This window comes from Fundulus heteroclitus, chromosome 20 (assembly GCF_011125445.2).
Source record: "Fundulus heteroclitus isolate FHET01 chromosome 20, MU-UCD_Fhet_4.1, whole genome shotgun sequence".
Classification (NCBI taxonomy): Eukaryota; Metazoa; Chordata; class Actinopteri; order Cyprinodontiformes; family Fundulidae; genus Fundulus; species Fundulus heteroclitus.
This window is the reverse complement of record NC_046380.1, coordinates 40,384,432-40,407,728: the sequence shown is the minus strand read 5'-3', so window position 1 is coordinate 40,407,728 and position 23,297 is coordinate 40,384,432. Positions and strand designations below refer to the sequence as shown.

At 40.9% G+C, this 23,297-nt stretch overlaps 1 protein-coding gene across 2 annotated transcripts in view; it reads right to left on the bottom strand.

Moving 5' to 3' along the window:
* cntn4 (contactin 4) overlaps positions 1-23,297 on the bottom strand; it is a 287,425-nt gene that overhangs the window by 125,082 nt on the left and 139,046 nt on the right. For both annotated transcript variants that reach the window (XM_012874550.3, XM_036151210.1), the window contains exon 5: positions 19,855-19,950. In XM_012874550.3, coding sequence (XP_012730004.1) covers positions 19,855-19,950 — 96 coding nt within the window. The remainder of the gene's footprint in view (positions 1-19,854; positions 19,951-23,297) is intronic.

The window sequence follows — 23,297 nt, the reverse complement described above, 5'->3', positions numbered from 1 at the left end:
ATTAAAGGTTGCAGAGCACTGGAAAAACCTCTTCTTCCAATGTGGGCAGCGATATTATGCCAAACCTTGAGTGTACACATCAAAATTGAGTTATTTCTGACACCCAGTGGGAGTTCAGCCAACTCAATAGATAACAAACCAAGAGGAGATAGTAGGTTACAGCACCAAGAATCTACAGGTGGCTCATCTAGATGTAAAAAAGAATGTAACCATCCTGAAATTATCCGTACATGGCAAGCCCAGTAATAATTAAGAAGGTTAGGAAGAGCCTGACCCCCTTCATCTAAAGGTAATTGTAAGATCCCTAATTTAAGCCTAGACTTCTTTCCATGCCATATAAATTTAGAGAAACATCCCTCAATCTCTGAAAATGTTTTTTTGGTGATTCTAAGAGGCAGCATTTGCATAGGATATAATATTCTAGGAAGAACATTCATTTTAATCAAACTTATTCTACCCATCCAAGATAATGGAAGGTCAAACCACCGATTAAGGTCATTTTTGATTGAGGCCACAGTTGGCTTAAAATTTAACTTGTATAGCTCTGTTATGTCCGAAGACACCCTGATACCCAGATATGTAAAACCTGTGATCGACCATCTGAAAGGAAAATTATCAGGAGTGTCCCATCTCCCCTGGTCACCAAGTGGCAAAGCTTCTGATTTGTCATAATTTATTTTATACCCTGAAAAAAGGCCAAACTGATTAATAGTGGATATTAATGCAGGGATAGATGTTTCTAGCTTAGTGATAAACAATAACACGTCATCTGCATAAAGCGAGATTCTGTGTTCAGTATCCCCCAAGGTTACTCCAGAGATCCCAGAATGAGTTCTTATAGCTTCTGCCAATGGCTCCAAAGCGAGCGCAAACAATAAAGGGGAGAGGGGACATCCCTGGCGCGTCCCTCTACTCAAAGGAAAAATATCAGAAGCGGAACCATTTACCAGTACCCTTGCAGCTGGAGCCCCGTATAACAGTTTGACCCACTTGGCAAATTCAGATCCCAAACCAAACCTTTCCAAAACATCGAATAGATACTCCCACTCCACACGATCGAATGCTTTCTCGGCATCCAATGAAATGGCAAGAGCCCTGCAATTAGTACTCTGAGAAAACTGTACAATATTTATAAGTCGACGAACATTGGAGTGAGAGTATCTATTTTTGACAAAACCTGTCTGGTCAGGCTTTACTAGAACTGGCAGAATTTCCTCCAATCTCCTAGATAGTATTTTCGACAAAATCTTGCAATCTACACCAAGCAAACTTATAGGTCTATACGATGTGCATAGATCGGCCGGTCTATCCTTCTTTAATATCAGAGATATGTGGGCTAGGTTGAGGGTGGGTGGGAGCACGCCCTTCTCAAATGATTCCATATACATATTTAATAAGGGATTTGCAATGTGTTTAGCCATTTTCTTATAAAACTCCGGCCCAAACCCATCAGGACCCGGAGCTTTTCCACCCTGTAAAGATTTGATAGCTTCTAAGACTTCCTGTGTCCTAATAGGTCTACACAGATCTAATTTTCTCTCTTCCGACAGTGTAGGGAGGTTAATATTATCAAAAAAGTCCTTCCTAGAATCTGCAGAATCTTGACACTCAGAAGAATATAATTCTTGATAGAAATCTTTCATTATTTTACTAATAAGCTTAGTCTCATAGTGTAGATCACCTTTCTTATCCTTGAGAGAGGGTATTGCGTAAGACCCATTCTTCCCCTGGGCAAGTTGGGCAAGCAGACGGCCAGGTTTATTGCCAGATTCAAACAACCTATGCTTTGCATAGAATATTGCAGTTTCAGCTTTTTGAGTTAATAGTTGGTCCAAGGCTGATCTGGCTGCGTCCAGTTTTTTAAGCACAGAAATTGACGTGGATTGTTTAAACTCCCTCTCCAGATTAACAATATCCTGTTCAAGTTCTAGTTGTTTAGCTAAGGTGTTCTTTTTTTTCGCTGCTGTGAAAGAAATTATAGAGCCCCTGAGAAATGCCTTGCCTGCTTCCCATAGGGTAGAGGCACTAACCTCTGATGAATTGTTTGTAGAAATAAAAAGCTCCCATTGATCTTCTAAATATTTTAAAAATACAGAGTCACTAAGCAAAGTTGGATTAAGACGCCAATATCTAGACAAAGAATCATAATAAGGTGGTAAAAATTCCATTGAAACTGAAGAATGGTCTGAGAGAGTGCATGTGTTAATTGCACAACCCTGAGTTCTGTCAAGAACAGATCTGGAAACAAATATATAATCAATTCTAGAGAAAGAGAAATGGGGGCGTGAGAAAAAAGTAAAATCTTTCACATGTGGGTTACAAATTCTCCAGGTATCAAAAAGACCAAGATCTGAGCACAACTCAATTGTAGCCTTAACCATTCTTGAGGGTAGTTGAGATTTTGGTGGATTATAATCAGTTTCTGGGGCTAAACCGCAATTAAAATCGCCACCGATTATTATATGGTTTGGACTGACTGAAGAGGCCTCTGCCAAAAATTTTGAATAAAACCTGCCATCAAAAGCATTTGGAGCATAAACACTACCTAGAAGAATTTGCTCCCCATGCAGAAGCCCAGAAACCAAAACAAATCGTCCATCTGCATCCCTTATGATCTTACTCAAGGTAAACGGTAATTTTTTATGGATCAATATTGCAACTCCCCGACTTTTAGAGTTAAAAGAGGAATAGTAAATTTGTCCCACCCAGTCACGCTTAAGCTTTAAGTGTTCAAGATCAGTTAGGTGAGTCTCCTGCAATAATGCGACCTGGGCCCTATCTTTTTTGAGCAAGGAGAGTATTTTACGCCTCTTAATAACATGGTTAATTCCCTTGACATTAAGTGTTACAAATTTTGTGTTACTCATAAAAAATGTGATTCATTCCACATAAAAATGGCAATCCAAGTAAACAAAAAAAGGACCCATCACAATAAACAAAATGTACTAGTTTTAACCTATAACCTGGACTGGCTGTGCTGACATGAACCAAGCCATCACACTCTGATGGCAAACGAACCCCCCCACACACAACAAACCACATAACAATAGCAGAAAAAAAAAACTAAAAGTACATATATAAATCAAAAACAAAAAAAGAAAATAAAGAGCCACCGACTAGGTGGTGTTGAGAAAACCAAGTGCAGCCAAAAGAAGTCTCACTCCTCGGGAGAAAAGAAAAAAGAGATCCCACCTCTGCTCCCACCCATCTAAAATATTACCTGGTTACTGTCAATTATAGAACTAAACGTTAATCTGTTTCAACAGTACATATAGTCCAGTGGGTCTATTAATACGTCGCAATAAAGAGATGATACGTATCCACCCTTTAAACAGTCTCTCTGTACCTTAATCGCAATAAACACAGCAGACTTACGTGTAATAGTCCAAGTTGAATATTAGTCCAGTGCATTGACGAAATTCTGCGCATCCTTCGGCGAGTCAAACTTGTGTTCAGTCCCGTTATGAGTCAGCGTGAGTGTCGCTGGATAGCGCATGTTGAAGCGAATGCCCTTGTCAATCAAAGCACGGCAAGTAGCGTTAAATCCCCTCCGCTTCTCACGGACTGCATAAGAGAAATCCTGGTGTATAAAGATCCGCTGTCCCTCGTAGTCAAGCTCGGGAGTCGCCTTCACTGCCGCCATGATGCGCTGCTTGTCCCTGGAGTTGTGGAGCTTAATGATAACCGGTCTGGGACGTGTACTCCGCGGGCCGAGGCCCCGGTGTGCGCGGTCTACTTTGATGCGAGCTTTACCCGCGGAGCTGTTCCCCAGGCCGAGCGTAGCAGGCAGCCAGGCTTCAAAAAACTGGATAGGGCTCTGACCCTCCGCGCCTTCTTTCAGATTAATAATGCGGATGTTATCCCGCCTGCTCCTGTTCTCCATATCATCAAAGCCCTTGACCATGGTCTTAATTTTCTCTTCGGCTTCAGCCAGTCTCCCTGTTATGTCGGTGACCAAGTCCTCCACGTCTGAGATTCTCTGTTCTGTCTCTGTAACGCGCGTCGAGAGTCCTTCCAGGGAGGACGATATTTTATCCAGAGTCCCAGAAAGTGCAGATAGTTTTTGGTCCATTACCTCACTGATACTTTTAGTCACTTCACGGACGAGGGCAGCGGTGTCTACCGAAGGCGAGGGCTGGTCACCTGTTGCTGCTAGCAAATCAGTATGGCTAGCACTGGCAGTCATGGCGGTGGCCGCCGCCTTTCGTGGTTGTATTTTCGTCTGTTTTGACATCGCTCGTTGTCCAATAAATGTATTTTGTGGCGTCGCGTATTCGTAAAACACCAAATCAATATATCTCTCTAAAGTATAAACAGTAGCGCGTACTATACTGTAATATAGACGGGCGGGAGCAGGAGCACAGTGAGAACACGTCTTCTAGCCAGCCATCTTCACCGGAAGTCCACCTTTCCCCTTGTTTATCTTCTTTATTATTCATCATCAACTAACTCTTCTCTAATAACTCAGGCCTCTAATAGTTATGTGTGTTTTGTACTTTGAAGTACAGTTGACGCACCATTGCTTAAAGCTATTAGCTATGCCCTGGTATGCAGATTATAACATTGTTCTATTCACATTATTCCTGACGGTGCTGCTGTGGTATTTATTTTGTCCGCTATGTCTAGTATGACAGCAGCATCTTTAAGGAAGTGTTTAGTTTTGGTATGTAGTGAATTATATTTTGAAGTAACTGCCTTGCAGTTTACCTAAGTCTCATGACTGTAACAGCATATCACCACTTCAGAAATAGTACGATATACATATATTGAGCTCTGTGCTGTTTTAAGGCATAGAAAATGCCACAAAATAAAAATAAATTATATTATATTTTCGCCTTACAGGTATAGTGGATGATTTTTCTTGAAATGTAGGTAAGAAACTCCCCAGTCCCTTCGAATAACTGCGCATGTGCAAGACCATCCTACCTGCCCTTCCACTCTCACACTCAGGCTGAACGAATCTCTTCAAATCCACTCTGGTCTTATTCTTTTCTTCTGTTGCCTTCCTTTACCTCCCATAAACTTGTAAGGCAGTTTCATTCCTGCGACCCTCAGCCATGTTCAAAGTATCAATGAGAGCAGCGGAGCAACAATGAACGGCTGTAATCGAAGCCAACTGGATCCATCAACACTAGAATTGCTCACATGCAGCAAGAGGAAACTAGCAAGGAATGAGCATGCACATTGGCATTAGGACAGCATGTTACAATGGTTGATATTTGGGACAACTAAAAGAGAAGATGATCCCCCCGGAACTCGAAGTTGAAATAAGATCATCCACTATACTTTTAAAGGTATACTATGCAACCGGGGTTGATTTTCCAGTGAGGCTCCCCCCAGAGGGCGAAAGTAAAAGCGCACTGTCATAAAGATGCTCAGCTGTTCTGGTTCCTCCGTCAAGCCAGGCGCGGTTGTTTTGAGCTTAGCAGACAGGCGAACGCAACGAAAAGTCGAAAAAACGGCAGTACAAACAATGATTAACACAGTGAAAGTATGAACATCAGGGTTTTCCGCAGCGCTATCTTGGCAAGGCGGGGTAGCGTCTCGCCAACATAAAAAAAATAAAATAAAATAAAATAAAAAATAATAATAATAAAACTCGATATGCTTGCATGTTTATTTGACGTTAACACGCGGTTCTTTGTTGTTGCTTTCGCGCGTGCATATAGTGAATGGCAGGGCAAAAACACGGAGTTCTCGCCGTAAAGCAAGACCGACTCTCGCGGTCTTGCACGAGACTTCTGAGCCTGTGTGTGCGGGCCGAGAGCTCTTGCAATGGCGTACCGCGCACGTGACGTTACCGTCTCGAAAGCAACGCCCCTTTTGCCGCTTAGGTAGCACTTAGAGGTAGAGAACGCCCGTAGCAACCAGCTATTACACGCACAACAGAACCAGCGATATGACCGACTTTGCAGCCGTTAAACTTTCCCAAGACAATGTTCCAGGCGCACGGATTACTGGTCGCACTGTCGAAGAACACACCAACCTTCAGCTCAAACGATGGCTTGAGTGTCGAGGGCTTAAAAAGACCGGAAAACGGGCCGAGTTGATCGAACTGTAAGCTTTGTTTTTTTTTTTCCTGCGCGGCGGTCATGGCGTCGTCGGCCGTTTTTTTGTTTGTAATCACCGTCCAGGGATCGGTATATGTTTAATGTTTGTCTTATTTGAAATGTTTTTGAGTAAGCTAACCTGGTAGCAGGGTATCAAGTTAGCGCCTGCTACCATGATAGCCTATATGCTATCATGGTAGCAGGCGCTTCCTTATTAACATGTCGGCCATACTCTTACCTGTTCACTACTTTATGTCGCTGGAATTGGGTCAGGATGTTCTTCGGTTGTGCCCTTTCCTCCAACAAAATGCTTGCTACATATGTAGGTGAATTTGGTAACTTTTTCCGGGTTGAACTGTTGTGTAGGCTGACCGCACCGGTGTACCCAGCGCACACATTTCTCCTTGGCAGTCTTGAAGAAAACATCCTTCATATGCGGCCGATCAGCGTACCTCGAGTCGCTGTTGCACGTTCCATAGCAACAGTGTTTAAAAACCATGGTCTTAGATTTGGAAAAAGCAGTCGTTTACCGAGTAAAACCAAGGGTAACGCACGTCTCTTTTACAGCGAAACAGTGGCGGACTATGCAAGCTTGCCCTACTGCGTACCACGTGATGTGACGTCATCGTGACGTTACGTTTCTAAAAATAGCTCGCTCGCGGTACGCTATTGCAAGTGCGGTATTTCCCCCACAGACCACCAGGGCGACCGAGAAAACCTTTGTTCGACCTGAAATGACTCATTTAATCATCCAAAATGGTATGGAACACATTAATTAACTGCAAAATGTTGCATAGTATGCCTTTAACTTGACAAGGCAGACATATTTGAGGGTATACATTACAAGAGTCCTGTTCTTACAGTCACTACCACAATTTTTGAAAGATGGAGTTACTAGTATGACAATATTCTGCTGATTAGGATATAACGGTGGATGTTTTCAAGTGTTTCATATTTGCTCTGCAAGAAACTGTTTATGTGATAAATTGCTTGTACTTGTATAGCACTTTAACTAGTCTGATGAGCCCAAAGCGCTTTACACTACAGTCAGTCATTCCCCCATTCACACCCTGATGGTGGTGAGCTATGTTAGTGTCCACAGCTGCCCTGGGGCAGACTGACAGAGGTAAGGCTGCCACAAATCGGCGCCATAAATCGGCGCCAACAGGTCCTCTAACCATCACAAGCAGACAATGCGGGTGAAGTTTCCTGCCCAAGGACACAACGACTGAGAGGGAGTGGGGGATAGAATTGGCAACCGGCCAGTTACAGGATGACCTCCCTAACCATCCCTAATTTTTGTGTCACCATTGCCCCATGTGGATCATAAGTTGCCAATAAAATTTCCATATTGGGATTAAGGAATAAGGAGGATACAGAACACAATATCAAAATATACATATTCACAGTTAGGCAACTAACATGCTAAAAGGTGCATTTTTATTTTTACTGCCCATCTTTTCATTGAGCATAGTAAAATGTCCCATATATAGCCATCAAACCATTTTACCCAGCTGCCTCCATTTCAGTGGGATAAATATTCACTCCATTATTTAAAATTGCTCCATCACACCTATGCACAGGTCTGATTTTATACCACACACAATTTGATCACCAGTTTAGGCAAGATGCAGGGAAATCCTTAACATGGCATTCTTAACAACCATCTTCTATAAGTGTTTCTATGTTTTCTTTGAAGAGTCAACAAGGATGTGGTATTTAAAGGAGCTATAAGTACTTAGTTGTTAAACTCCAAACAACACATATACAATACCTGTCACGGAGACCAGACATTTACTCAACGGTGCATTGTTGCAGTGAAATGACACAAAATTTTTACTTATACAGTATAGGTATTTGATGTTGTACTCTATTTCTGGTCCGCTTCTCTTACTGGCTTCAATGTTTGCAGGCTGCTGTTCTTTTGCCAAAGTAAAATATCAAATGCTGAGCTCTGTTTTGGGAAGCCTAGGAACTCTCATTTGATTGGCTGAGGAACTAGGAAGTAAACACTGACTACACTCTGAACCGAGGTAGTTCTGCACTGTACCTCTAGGTTTGAAAGGACGTGACTAAGACATTATTGATGGAGTGTTTATAGAGAATGTTACTTCCATCCTAGGTGAGAAACAAGAATGATTTAGGTTGATTTTACACTAAATACTTACTTATAGCTCCCATAATATTTAATGTGTTTTTCTTCTGATGGTTTTGAAGGTGTCCTTTAAGGAGGCTTATTTTTTTGTTTTTCCATAAGTGTTTTAGGTCTCCCTCTCACCAAAATGTCATTATGGTTAGACGATACCAATAAAGACTCTTGATTCTTGAAAAGATATTTTAGAGACTTCCTTCTCACTCCCACACAGTGTATTCTCTCAGACTTTGTCATAAAATTTAAACTTGAAATTTAATCAACAAATTATTACCATCAATCAATTGGAATAAATTTGTATTCTGATTGCAAGGGCTGGTTTGTGCCTATCCATACTGATCAGCATCCATCTAAACAACTCTTGAACTAACTGTGCATGAGTGTGGACGATGGGGCCACAGCGTTTTGAGGGATGACCATTTCCTCCCAGTCTCTTGTCAGCAACAGCATGAGTTGGTGAGCCTGTAGCTTGATTATGAAAGGCAATAAAGCCTCAACCACTCTCAGACCCTGGCGCAGGTCCATTCTATGCACTCAGAACAGTCAGAACCAACACATGCGTTTGTTGTTGTTGTCTTCTGCAGTTTTTTAAGGGAAATTTGACAACTCAGTGAATGTCAGAGTTTCAGAGTTTTTATAATGTAAACTAAAGCTTGGTGGAGATTAAAACACATCATGATCGGATCATTTGATTTTGAGCCCATATAAACAGTGCATTCATTACACTTTCTTTTCTTTTCATCCATACAAATTTCGATCGTATCAGGGAATTTTTCCCATGTAAACATAGCCAGTGTCATTACCCAGCTAACAAGCAAACAGCAGCATCAGGCAGGCAATCACAGAGACTAATGTTAAGGCTCAGTTATAGTCGCGCTTCGGGGTGTCCCGCAGGAGTCCACTGACAGTGTGCAAGCCAAGTGCTGTTGGCTTTTCTTCACTTTGAAATGCTAAATATTATTGTAATGATATTGATATAAAGATATCGGACATTGTAATGACTTCCCCTGCTGTTTAGCTCTTTTCACCCTCATCAATGACTCCATGATGTTTCAGCTCCTGTATCATCACCATGGTCCTCTTGAGCCATGTCAAGTCACTTTTGCCAAGCTGTGATATCATGCCAGAGACATCACTGCTCCTGACGCATCAGAACATTGTCAAACGTACAGCTTTCACTCTAATACACATAAACTGTACAAAACAAGGAAACAGCAAAAGTGCTACAGATACTTCTCAGACGTGACAGGGCTTGATGGCAGGACTTAAAACGGTTTGTGAAACTGTTATACAAATATATCCATTGAACATAATGATGGAAAACTAAACCACACCATCCTTGGTTTCATGTGACGGTTTTGCACTCTCCATGGCAGCGCCAATATGGATTTATTTCCATTAATCCATAGTCACTTTAAATCTCCCTACTGCCATCCACTTCCATTCCCTAGCTCGTCCTTCTGACCAAACACGTCTTTCTGCATGGACAAGCGCATGGTGCATGCACCAGGCAGGACAGCTGTCTGCCATGCATAATGTCTCCACAGGGAGCCCCCTCTGGCAGGTGAAAGCCAAGCACAGCCTTCAGTATACCCTGAGAGTCCCACAACTATACAGAGAGGTCTGCAGCCATATGGCACTAGATCGGGATGTGCAGAGGTTTTCCTCGGGTGTCCCACCCACGTGCAAAATTTAATTAAAATGTAACGGTGCCTTCCTATGGGACGGTCTTTACCAACTGTCAGGCTGCCGATGCCACACAGAGATCAGTCCACCTTCAGGTCTAAGGAGTTTCAGGAGATGCGAGTGCACAAGATTGAATTGAACAGTTTCAGTCATGAAAGTCCTTGTAGCAAAAATGAGTCATTAACTTATTTTGTGCTCTATACGTTTCAGTTGATGCATTATGGTTTAGGTGCAGAGTTGCTTTACTGCTAAATATCACATGCAGAAGAGACAGCTGTCCAATTTTTTCTATATGCCGAGGCAAAAAAAGAAAAAACTGCCGCTCAGACTTGACTTTGAATTGATTGAACTTTCTGGGGATAGCTCAACACACATTGTAATAAAAAGTTGTCAGCCTAATAATTTTTTGGATGGCAAATCCTTTCTTCACAAAGATCAAATGCCTCTAAAAAATATACTTGCTATATTTTTCTGCTATCCCCTTTTGATTTTCCATTGCAGCCTGCCTGCTCGATTTTTATATTCATTCACATCCTGGATGCAAAGTGGGTTTGTTGGCCTTTAACTCATTAGTCATCTTGTTTCATTGAATTTATTTGACACGCGCTGACATACCATTGCATATCATCTGATGGACCAAAGAGATTTGCAGTAAAAAAAAAAAAGCGGAATTTTAAATTGATGACCGAGCTGCTTCCTGAATTTATGCCCCAAGCGGAGCATGAAACAGCTTTCCCACTGAGGGAACCCTGCTTTTACGTTCACCACAGTCCAATATAGTGTTTCTAATCACATAAACAGAGAAATTCATTAAAATATGACACACATGTATTGAATGACAGTTTATGATGTGACTCCTCTCTATATATAATATTTGAGTGAGTTTAAACACAATGGTCACTTATGCAGTGTCCTGCTGATGTAGTCATACCAGTGAATGTCTCATATATCCTGTCACATTACAATAAACTTCTATGTAATTTTCTTTTTTGGAATTTAATGCAGTAAACCAACATAGAAAATGACCAATTAGTGAAATGGAAGGACATTTATACATAGTTTATTTAATCTTATCACAAATACAAATCAGAAAGCTGTGGTATGAATTTGTGTTTAGTTTCCGTTACTCTGATACTGTTACTCTAAATAAAATCCTGTGCAATTAATTTCCTTCTCTTGGGACTAGTTTACACAATAACAATCCATTGAAAGAAGATTTTTTTCCCCCTGTTTCTGTAAACACATTTACATGAAAACATTGTAATTACAATCTCTGTTTACACGACAATAGCAAAGAAGAGAAAACGGTGTAATTCCCTCACCACACCACTAGTTGATGCTATGTTCTTTAAAACTCAAAATGTGCATGCATACAAAAACTTTCTGCTTTAAAAAACGGCAAAACTAATAAACGCTCTACATGGCAGAGAATAACGTTTTCTTATGAACAGATAACTGTTTCTTAAGGTGACTGAATTATTAAGCCACCAAATGTATTCACATTCAAAAGAGTCAGCAGGACAAAAAGTACTACGTATCTACTGATATTTTCTTTCTTCTGTCATTTTTAAAATTGTAGGCAGCCACTATGTTGTGCACATGTGCATTCATTTCAATTGATTTCTGTCACACTCCGCATGAGCCGGGGATTCCCTCCAAGAGAAATTCAGTTTTTCCTGTTTATACCACAACGGAGACCGGTTATCAAACCATTACATTGTGAAACCCACTTTCAAACTATGGCTTTGTCAGAGAAAACATTTTTCATTTTTGTGCAAAAAAACTGTGAAAAAGCATTTCTCAGATCCTTGGTCTATAGGTCTTGGTCTATTTTACGAATCAGAAAAGGCAAAGATTTCATACCTTTGATGTGGAAACCGGGGCTGCACAGTGGAGCAGTGGATAGCACTGTTGCCATGCAGCAAGAAGCTCCTCGGTTCAAGTCCTGCCCTTGCCCTGGGTCTTTCTGCATGGAATTTGCATGTTCTCCCTGTGCATGCATGGGTTTTCTCCAAGTACTCCTGCTTCCTCCCACAGTCCAAAAATATGACTGTTAATTGGCCTCTCTAAATTCTACTTAGGTGAGAATGGTTGTTTGTCTCTGTGTTGCCCTGTGATGGATTGGCAACCTGTCCAGGGTGTACCCCGCCTCTCGCCCATTGACAGCTGGAGATAGGTACCAGCACCCCTTGTGACCCCACAAAGGATAGACGTGTTAGAAAATGGATGGATGGAGGTGGAAACCAACCAGTTCCATCTGCTTCCCTGGTGATGTTGCCACCATTTCCAAATTATTCACTATTTCATGTCAGTTTTGTAGCTGATACATCCCCTCATGTGTCCAGACATCAGCATTGACATCCTTTCAGGATTTTGGTTGTAGTAAAAGTTATTGTACTGCAGTGTGTGCCTCTGAGTTCTCATTCTCCCACTACATTGCCTTCCACTTTACTCAAGTGTTTGTCTACTTCAATTTCCCTGTCATATATTTATTTTTCTTTTACCAGTGCACTTAATGAGAAATGTTGTTCTTGGGTGAGAATGACTCAAAAATAGCATTGAGATAAGGGTTTCAAGCTTGTTTCAAGTGGAAATCAGAACACCACTGGTATTTAATAACTGCTATATTCAATGGGCAGACATATTACAGAAGGCACTAAAACCAGTGAATGCATTTCACAGCCTATTATGTACTAAAACACTGTAACAATCAGAGGTGGGTAGTAACTAGTTACATTTGCTCAGTTACATTTACTTGAGTAACTTTTCGAACAAAATGAGTTTATAGTTTTTACTTTTATTTGAGTCATATTATTACTCAAGTATCGCTACTCTTACTTAAGTAAAATTTCTGACTACACTACCTACTGCAAGTAACATCATGAATAAATAACAGACTTGTTCTAAAAGCCTAGAGTTTATGTTAAAGTGAGACTTCTTATTTGTACACTAGCCGTCATAGTTGTCACAGGTTTTGGTTTGTAGTTTGATTCCTGGTATCTTGTTTTCCTCAGTTACATTTAGACAGTTTTTTTGTTCCTCTGTTACTCTCTCTCTCGCCCCCTGTTGCCACTAGCTCTTTCCTTAGTTTCTCTCCCAGCCCCTTCTCCACACTTGTGACCAATTAGTCAATGTACCCCTGCCTTTGTTACAGCTCCTATCCTCCCAGTATTTAACCTCCTCTCATTTTTCCACTCCCTGCTGGTTTCTACTATTGTTTCCTCTCACCTTGTCGGATGGTTTATGTGTGTATACCCCAGGTCTATGTTTTTGTCTTGCTCTGGCTCCTGCGCTATCCCCAGTGTTTGTAAGTTTTTGGATTTTTCATTAAACTCACCCATAACGGCTCCCTGCATTGGTCTCTCTACATTTGGGTCCTACAACAATCTCTACCAAAACAAGTTATTTTCTATCTGCTGAGCTCATTGAGCCATATGGAGGTCTAATGAACGTACAGTAAACAATAGATATTGTCATTGGGAGTACTTTGCACTGTTCTAACCTACTATATGTACATTAGCTGCTGTAAGTATTGTGTTCAAGTTTAATGTTGAAAAAAATTAGAATGTTTCTTCTGGACATCAAATATGTATGGATCATTTAGACATTATTTACCTTTTTTTCTCACTGATAAACCATTTAACACACAATCATACGTTTTTACGTTCAGGTTTGCTGCAAACTTCTGCAACTGAACAGAAAAAACTAAAAGCTGAATTATTGTTGAGATTTCCCGCAAGCATGTAATGTTTTGGAAACAATTTCATTCTCCGCTAAAATCTCTGCTTAACATCCCAAAAATACAGACCATCCAACACTAAAGCCATGCTTCCCGATTCTAATCAATGGAGGTTTGATCGTGCTTTGCATAGATAAATATTCCAGCCTATGTTTTTCTCAGTTTTTCAGCCCATCGGCAGAGGCAGATTATTGCTGGAACAAGAAAATCCAAGTTCCATTCAGATCCAACGACAGGAGCATTCCATGAAAATGAGAGGTGCCTAAGCACGTCGCTCTTCATCTAAACAATGATTTCAGTTTTGCTCATCTGAATACAATGATCCTCTTTGGGTGTTAAGTGGTAACACTCTGACTATCCTGTGTGGGCTAAGCCTGATGAATCTTCCTTTTCTGTTTCCTTGATGTATTTTTTTCCTTTTGTTTTGATGGGATGATTACATGTGCTAAAAATATAAATGGATTCTTGTAGGCTGACATTTACAGTACACACAGGAGGACAGGTTTTTACCGGGGCAAACATTTAAACAATACATATGAAAAGGGGTTGCTTGTGAATGTCAATGAGTTTCATTTGAAAAACGTTACATGAAGAGTGATAAAGACAGCCTCCCCTTTTTTTTGTTGCTTTAGCCGCAAGAATGAAATAGTGACAGTTACACCTTTTTACAACTGAGATGTGTAACTCTCTGAAACAAACTTGTAATTGACAGCTTGCATCAGCTCTGTTTATTAGTGTGAAGACGAGTGTCTTAAGGTGGCCTGAGGGCGCCTGACATGTTGCCGTTATTTCCCTGTTGGTCCTAAAAGCCAAGCCCTAATTGGATTACTTCAGCACAAATTGGCAGATCTGAAGGCAGTCGGTGCAGCAACCTTTACTGTACGGACATCAAACAAAGACAAAGGGTTTGCATGGCAGTAAATACAAAAGTCCAGGTTACCAAGAGGCTTCCAAAGCTTTGACCAGGTAAGCCCTGAAAGGATAAGCTTCAAGTAATTAAGACTCAATCAATTCCAGGCACGCAGCATTTTCACTGGAGGAGAGCGGTCTATGAATCAGTTCTATCTGTTAGGTGGCTGTCAGCTTGGGGAATGTAATCAAAGCAGCTCTTGCAGCAAGCAGTTCTAGCAAGAGTAAAAGCTAGAAAAGGACAGATGCTGTCATTACAGACACTATATAAGAAGTTTTGTTTTTTTAGATTTGGAAATTGAATAGTACAACTGGTCTATAGAATGTGTAAACATCAACTGAGAAGGAACAAAAAGGCAAGCATGGAAAAGCTTACTGGTAAGACATGGTACCAATGTGTCTATAAATGATATGTTATACAGCCAACACTTCCTTTCTTTGGTTTAAAAGACAGAGTATTTACATTCCCACTGTAAGCCAGGGTTCACCTGTGAGCGAACCGAGACCCACATTTTCAGACAAAGCAGATGTCACTTGTTTGGGACCCACAAGAGAACAGAAGACACGGTCCAAGGAAAAAGGCTATCTGAGGAAATAAACTGTGGTCCATGTAAAGCAGATAAAACAACATTGCTGTGAAAGAGACCTTAGTTTTAGTTTACTTAGTTTAAGCTACTTTGAAAAAGGCAGGATAGCACTGGATTAATTGGAGCTCTTTTTCTCATCTTCCTTTGACTGTTTTTGGTAAATCCATCAAATAGTGAATATAGGTCAAATTGGCAGATAGATCTACATTTACAATTGCCATTTATAAATTCCATTTGTCAATCGATGCCTTTTTTGTCAACTAACCCCCCCCCCCATGTCATACCTTGGCATGGCGTAGGCTTAGCTCAGCGGTAACTTCACCATGATGAGAGTCGAGCTAAATCTGCAGCAAAACAGCCATGGGTTCGACCACGGTTGGTGTCTGATGCTTTGGTGGGAGTGGTGGCCTAGTAGTTGGAGCACTGTGCTTTTGTCCTGGAGATTGTGGGTTTGACTCCCACAGCCTGCCTGCTCTGGGTCCCTGAGCAAAACCATTAGGCCAATTCCTGCCAATCGGTACGAATGACAGGATTGATCAGAATTTTTACAGGCCTGTAGCTCTCTCTCACAGAGGTCAAATTTTTAAACCTCCATGTTTCTGAATACATAATGTATTGACTACTGTCAGGATAGAAGGACCATTTTACCCAGCATTACAAAAACTGTTTCTGAACAGGACTACCAACTATAGCTCCATTTTAATACATTTTTCCTTGTAGTTAATGTTAAGATTAAACCTGTTTATACTACTGGAAGATGTGTATTTGAAATTGCTTTCATTCAACCAAGAACTTTGTTTGTGATAGGAAATGACATGGGCACTTCCTTAAGACTCATAAAACAATTAAAAATGAGTACACATTTTGAAATAAAAAACAGTTCTCATTTCTTAGTAGAAAATGGGACATCAAGTATACTTATCTGCTTCTCAATAATCAGTGGGGAATTCTTCATTGGTGTTACAGCAACCAAATCCTTGTTAGGCCTGAGCAAGGGCCTATTGTAATTGTATGGTTTCTTTTTCTTCTGCCTCTGAGAACGGCTTTTTGGAGGCCTAAACATGCATAAAAACTCACCAAACTTTACCAAAAGTTGTCCGCCCCGAGTGAAATTGCAAGATTTTAATGTAATTGAAAACAGGCATGGCCAAACCGCTCTACAACGCCAGCTAGAGTGAGTTGAGGCAAACTGTAGGTCATAGAAATTTGACTATATATGTCATGCAAAATCATGAAAAAAACGTCCCTTTAGGGTATGCCCTAAAGCCAACAGGTAGTCGGCCATTTTCGGTCAAAGGGTAATTTTTTGACTTTTTTGACATTTACACCTCTCGACCTTCAACAAAGTTCTAGGGATTCTGAGCTATTATCTTCAAATTAGCTCAGTATGCAGTCAAGGCACGGGGGATCAAACGTTATCAAAATGGTGGGGCTATGACAGTGATTAGGGTGCATGTTCGGAGCGCAAACTTTACCTTCTCAGCAAAACATTCAAAATGCTTTAACTCTCACATGAAAGGGTGGAATTGAAAAAATATTGGTATGATCGATCCCTCTCAGGTGCGCAATGATCCTTTGTGATCAAAGTCTGACATCATAGCCAAGCCCCCTCAGAACAGGAACTCACTTTTTTCGCTTGGAAAGATGCTTCTCTGACCACATTGCACTAAACAACTCGCAACTGTCTCAGAAAACAGATAGCATGTTGGTCTCAGATCCAAACTGTTTTCACTGGATGTTGTGGTAATAGCAGCGCAGTGAGGTGCGATGTCACACCATGACCATATGTTTGGCTCTAATCTCCACATTTTCCATCTAATCTGCACCAAATTCAGTATGATCGATTTTAGTCCAGGCCCCAAGAGATATATGGAGGAAGCTTTGGTGAGTGTGGCCTAATACCTCCACGGTGCATACGTAGCATCACTAAAAGAATCAGCTCCAAGCCACGCGTTGACTGAAGATTACGAAATTTGGTAGACATGTAATTTTTCAAGTCATTTGGAGCGATGGTCCAAGCCTGACAGGAAGTCGGCCATTTTGGATCAAAGGCGCCATTTTGTCAGATCTAAGTGAACTCATCCTAGAGCTTTGGACTTAGAGACTTCAAAATGACCCAGTATAATCTTAAGGCATTGGGGACCAAACGTTATCAGAAGCTTTTTGACGCATCAAAGCATGTGGGTGTGGCCAAGTCTCAAAAGCTGACATCTTGCCATAAAAACACGGAAATGTAATAACTTCCACACTGAGGTTCCCGGCTGCACTTTCTGAGTCATCTCACAGAAGTACAAATTGCATTCATCTGTATATTGAATGACATCACCTTAGCCCCACCCACTAAGAACAGGAAGTTACATATTTCACTGGTGAATCTCCTCATTTTACACACAAGTTGCCTCAGGTTTCAAGCAGAGTGTGATCCCACAGAGTAAGTTCATGTTGTATCCTACTCTGAACAGTAACTGTTGGCTGGACATTGTGGGTGTGGTGGAGTGGCAAATTTCTAGAGCTCGCTCCACCACGCCTACTTTTGGCTCTAAATCACATATGTATAATCGGATTGGTTACAAATGATATATTGATCTGAATGATGTTTGTCAACCTACAAACAGATCACTTGGATCAGATTGGATTTTGGACCAATGGCGCCCCCTAAAATATTTAAAAAGTTCTAGCTCCCTGATGTATCACCGGATCTGCACCAAATTTGTGTGGACTGTTTGACAGGTTGAAGTGATGAGTTCTATTTAGCCACGCCACACAGTTACCCCTTTTCAATGATGGATGTCATCATTTTACAATCTGGCCAGCAGGTTCATCTGAGGCAGAGAAGCATGGAGATGCCGATGCTGATCTCCTGCGGTCGGAACACAAGCCGAGCGGCGCTTAGGTTGAAGCAAACAGCATTTAGATTTCGAGATTTCTAAAAGAAGACATGTTATGTATGAACGCTAACAAAGAACAAGAGACCTTGCACACACGGCTCCTTGATACTGATCCAGTGGGCAGCATTGTTGAGTCAAATCAACATCTATATTACTGTTAAGTGGAGTCATTTTCACGGCTTTTAACACTAAATTACCCAATTATGATTCACTCAGTATGGAACGTTGGGATAAAACCAATATTGATGTTCTCCTGACTTGATATTGAACTCTTGCTTGAAGCAATCCTGACTAAAATATTTTTTTTATCTTTCATTTTATTACTTTTTCTATAAGTATACTCTGCTTACAACTAACATTTAGCTTGTACTAAGAAATAAATGATAACACACAGACTAAAACTCTCTGAATATTTCATAGACTTTAAATGTGAAACAACGGCTGCTTCGCTCTCTAGTTATTTTATGCTGCGCTAACCCAAACTGGTATTGATCTTCTCATTTAGCTCTCGGAGAGAAAGCAAATACCTTGCATCGTATTATTTGATTCAGGCAACGTCTGCCTTTAGCTTGAGACTAAACAATGATGAATACATACTGGAGGGTGGGAAAACGTTTTAATTCAGCAGCCAGAAAATGAGGTAAACTGTTCTAATCAAGGCAAATTATGCTTTAGTCTCCAGACAGCAACACTGGCTAGGCCTGATCAAAACAACATAATAGGAAAAATACTTTCAGTTAAAAGAGAAGGCGCAAGATGAGAAAAAAAACCTCAAAGGTTATTCTTTTTATGTGTGTTGTAATTTTCTTAATGTTTAAAGAAGGATATCCCATGTTAAAATGCCAAGTGTCTGTGGTACAAAACAAGACCATAATAAATCATTTCAAAACGTTTTACACATAATGTGACATTTATTCTGCACACATCAACTGAAAAACACTTATCTGAGAGAGGGAAATACACAAAAAGCTACACTGGCCCAGTAGTGCCTAGCTTTAAACTGAAACTCAGCAGCATTCAGTCTAACCTGCTGGGAGTCTGTCAGGATCCCAGATGTTGACTTTGAAAATATTTGGTCCATCTACTTTCTCCAAATCTATCAATCGGTGAGGACATTTTTTTTTGTCTTCAGCCCACTTTTTGTGACCCCAAATATCTTCAGTTGAAGGGAGTTCTAAATTCTGGCTGGGCCAGTCCAGAACGTCATTTTTCCTGTTATGAACTCATTCTTGTTTCGATTTGATGGATGCTTGGTGTAACTGTGAGGCTGAAAAACAAACTTCCTCTTCATCTTCAGCTTCCTTGGAGACACCAGAGAGTTTTGATTTAAAACTGAGCTGTATATCAAGCCCTAATTAGATGTCTATGTATTTTATTAGATGGTGATGTATTTTAGTCAAGTTCTAGCCATAAGAAAGGATATGTGTGTGTGTGTGTGTGTGTGTGTGTGTGTGTGTGTGTGTGTGTGTGTGTGTGTATGTATGTATGTATGTATGTATGTATGTATGTATGTATGTATGATATATATATTTATATAATAAACTTTTTTCAGGTTGTAAGTCATACTTTTTTTTCGTAGTTTGGGCAATCCTTCGACTTATATATCAATTTTAAATAGTAAATCATACTGATCAATAGGAACCAACTAGTAAACATTACATAGATTTCACACACATTTTGTTTTTTACTTCCTAGTCTTCTAAGTTTGCATAAAAACAAGTCAGGTTAAATGAGCTGTTTCTCAGGCAGGACCAGCCTTTCATTGTTGTCCTTTCACAGCAGACTTAGGTTTTATGTGAAAGCAGAGACTTGCCAGTTGAGTAGAAAAAAAATAGCATTTTACCTCCAGAATGTGGAGGAGGGCCACACAGCAGAACCACTCCTTGACCTTCACGTACTGACACAGAACTTCTCCTTTGAGTCTTGAAGTTCTCCAAGTCTGAAAAATAACAATGATAAACAATGACAGCAGTTAATACCACATGCCCTTTCAGCTAGAGGTCAATGCCCCTGTTTTATAAACGCTTGAAAACATCCCTTTGACATTTATTGAAGGTTTCAATATACAATGCCTTGCAAAAGGGTTCATTGCAATGTTGTCATATTACACACATGAATATGGTTGATTTGAACCATTGCATTTTAGCTAATGGCTGTATACTATATTTCTGGTTGCTGTTGTACTAGAAGGGGAATCTTTGCTTCAGTCTCAAGTGACTTGCAGCAGGTTTCCTTCCAGGATTGGCCTGCTTTAGCTCCATTTTTCTCATCCACTCTGACCAGCTTCCCTGTCCCTGCTGAAGGGAAACACCCCCCAGCATGATGCTGCCACCACCTCCAGTTCACAATGGCATAATCCTTTGTGACGGAGGAGGGCTTGCAAAAAATTCCTGATCACTAAAGCAAAGAGTAAACTAAAGGAAATCTGAAAGCCTTCAGTAGGAGCAAAATTAACATTCTGGGGTCGCTACTGTTGCCTTAGTTCACATTGCCCTCTTATCCTGTGTTCCAGACTCACAGCAGTCACTCCAAAAAAAAAAAAAAATCTGAAGTGCAACAAATTAGGAGCCAACAGACACACATGAGTAAATGAAGGTTTTATGGCAAATATATCTTGTAGTAATGTTGTGATTGGACAGCTCAAGCCCTACTCAAAGACAAAATAGATTTTTAGCGTGGGCAAAGTTATCACAGAAAAATGAAAATCTTAGCTACAAAACAAAGTATTTGTCTTTTTAATAACCATGTTTTTTGCATTCCCTGCAGTTTCAAAGTAATTTTTTCCGTATCTATCCAATGATTGTCACTCAAAAGTAGATTTTGGTGCACCCAAATTTGCTTTAAATCAATTTATTGAACTTTGCAAAATACAGCATGCTACCCAAATTATTTTCTAGTTGTTCTGTTTATTGTAACCAAGACAATAAAATGCCTGGAGACCTTTCTTTAAAACAATTTTTTTTCAAGTTTTGGATCTAAAATGAATTACTGAATGAATCTCTTTCCTACAAAAAAACATTTTTTTTTTTTTTTTACGGCTGAGCAGTTAAGGAAAATCCGAATGTATATTTATTAGGGCTGGGCAACGATTAAAATATTTAATCGCGATTAATCGCCCTGATTAATCGCGATTAATCGCGATTAATCGCATTGTATTTACAAACTCCAAGAATGAATTCAAAAGTAGTGTAAAGAGCACTTTTATTTTAATGTTCTGCTGCCATATGAACAAAAGTGTTGTAACATTTGTAGCACTTATTTTATACTGGATATTTTCAACCCATCTATTGAATTTAGTGCACTAGTTGATCTTTTCTTCATAAGAGAACAGCAAGCACTGCAGCCAAAATATTGCCTTTTTTGACCTCCTGTATATTAGCCAGTCCCTAAGCTTGATGTATCATGAAACTGTTGACCTTTTGGGTTTTGTGGTTTTTATTTTATTATTACAATTTAATAATAATAATAATAATAATAATAATAATAATGTTATGTTCAGTGTTTTTTCGCTAATACACCTCTTATATATTTCAATCCTTATGTAATTTTGTCTGTGTTGTGTGCACCTGCCTGTTGCTTTAATCCTATAAATTTCCCCGTCGTGGGATAAAAAAAGGATTATGTTATCTTATCTTAAATAACACTTTTTAATATATGTACTGGGTTCTTTCAAGGTCTTAATTACATGTTATGTGTGGGCTCCAGTAACATCCATCCATCATCCACTGATCTACCTGGATGTTCCCTGGAGGACTGAAACGCCTCAGTCAGAGACATCAGTCTGTGGGTCTGTCGGGGCAGTGAGAGAAGTTTGGTCTCCTCTCTCCGTTTCTGGGGCTCGACGTTTTCATGTTTTTTCACGTGCTTAGATAAATTTGTTGTGTTTACACTGAAATGAACCGGCTTTTTACAAAACATACAGCTTGATTTCATTTACGGTATTAAAATAAAGCCGAGCGGTGCTACTTCCCGTGTTCATGTTTTTTCGCTGCTGCGGTCTCTCTCAGCTGTTTGTTTGTAAAGTTTGTGTGAGAGGTGAGTGGGCGGGCCAGGCTGAGCCTGCGTGCTGATTGGCTGGCGCCGCTGAGCCATGTACGAGAGGGGAGGGGGAGCGAGAGAGTGCTGCCGTGAGACAGCGCGCTGCAGTCAGCGCGTGCTGACTGACACTGACTGAAGGCATGTGAGCAACATGCGTTAATGCGCGATAAAATAAATATCGCCGTTAATAGTCCAATGAATTAACGCGAAATTAACGCGTTAACTTGCCCAGCCCTAATATTTATATTTCTTTACATTGGTTTATAAATATATAAATATTTTTGGCCCGTGAGGACTTCTGACTTAACAATTTTGGCCCACGTGACAAAGGTTTGTACCCAACAGACGGCGTTAAAGTGTCGAGGCTTCAAAGCAGATCCCAGCCAAAACTGTTAGAGGCTAACGGTTAAATGATCACCGCATTCTCATCCGTTCGTCCGTCCGTCTTCTTCCGCTTATCCGGGGTCGGGTCGCGGGGGTAGCAGCTTCAGTAGGGAGGCCCAGACGTCCCTCTCCCCGGCCACTTGGACCAGCTCCTCCGGGGGAACCCCAAGGCGTTCCCAGGCCAGCCGGGAGACATAGTCCCTCCAGTGTGTCCTGGGTCTTCCCCTGGGCCTCCTCCCGGTGGGACGTGCCCGGAACACCTCACCAGGGAGGCGTCCAGGAGACATCCTAACCAGATGCCCGAGCCACCTCAACTGGCTCCTCTCGACGTGGAGGAGCAGCGGCTCTACTCTGAGTCCTCCCCGGATGACTGAGCTCCTCACCCTATCTCTAAGGGAGAGCCCAGACACACTACGGAGAAAACTCATTTCAGCCGCTTGTATCCGGGATCTCGTTCTTTCGGTCACGACCCAAAGCTCGTGACCATAGATGAGGGTAGGAACATAGATCGACCGGTAAATCGAGAGCTTCGCCTTTTGGCTCAGCTCTCTCTTCACAACAACGGATCGGTACAGCGCCCGCTTCACAGCAGACGCTGCACCAATCCGCCTGTCGATCTCCCGCTCCATCCTCCCCTCATTCGTGAACAAGACCCCAAGATACTTGAACTCCTCCACTAGGGGCAGCACATCCTCCCCAACCCGGAGAAGGCACTCTACCCTTTTCCGGTTCAAGACCATGGTCTCGGATTTGGAGGCACTGATTTTCATTCTCATATTACAAATTAATGTTAAACGCTATAAATGCTGCCACACATACAACCTTAAAGTGCTAGAGGCTTCTTGGACACTTCTGTAACTCGTT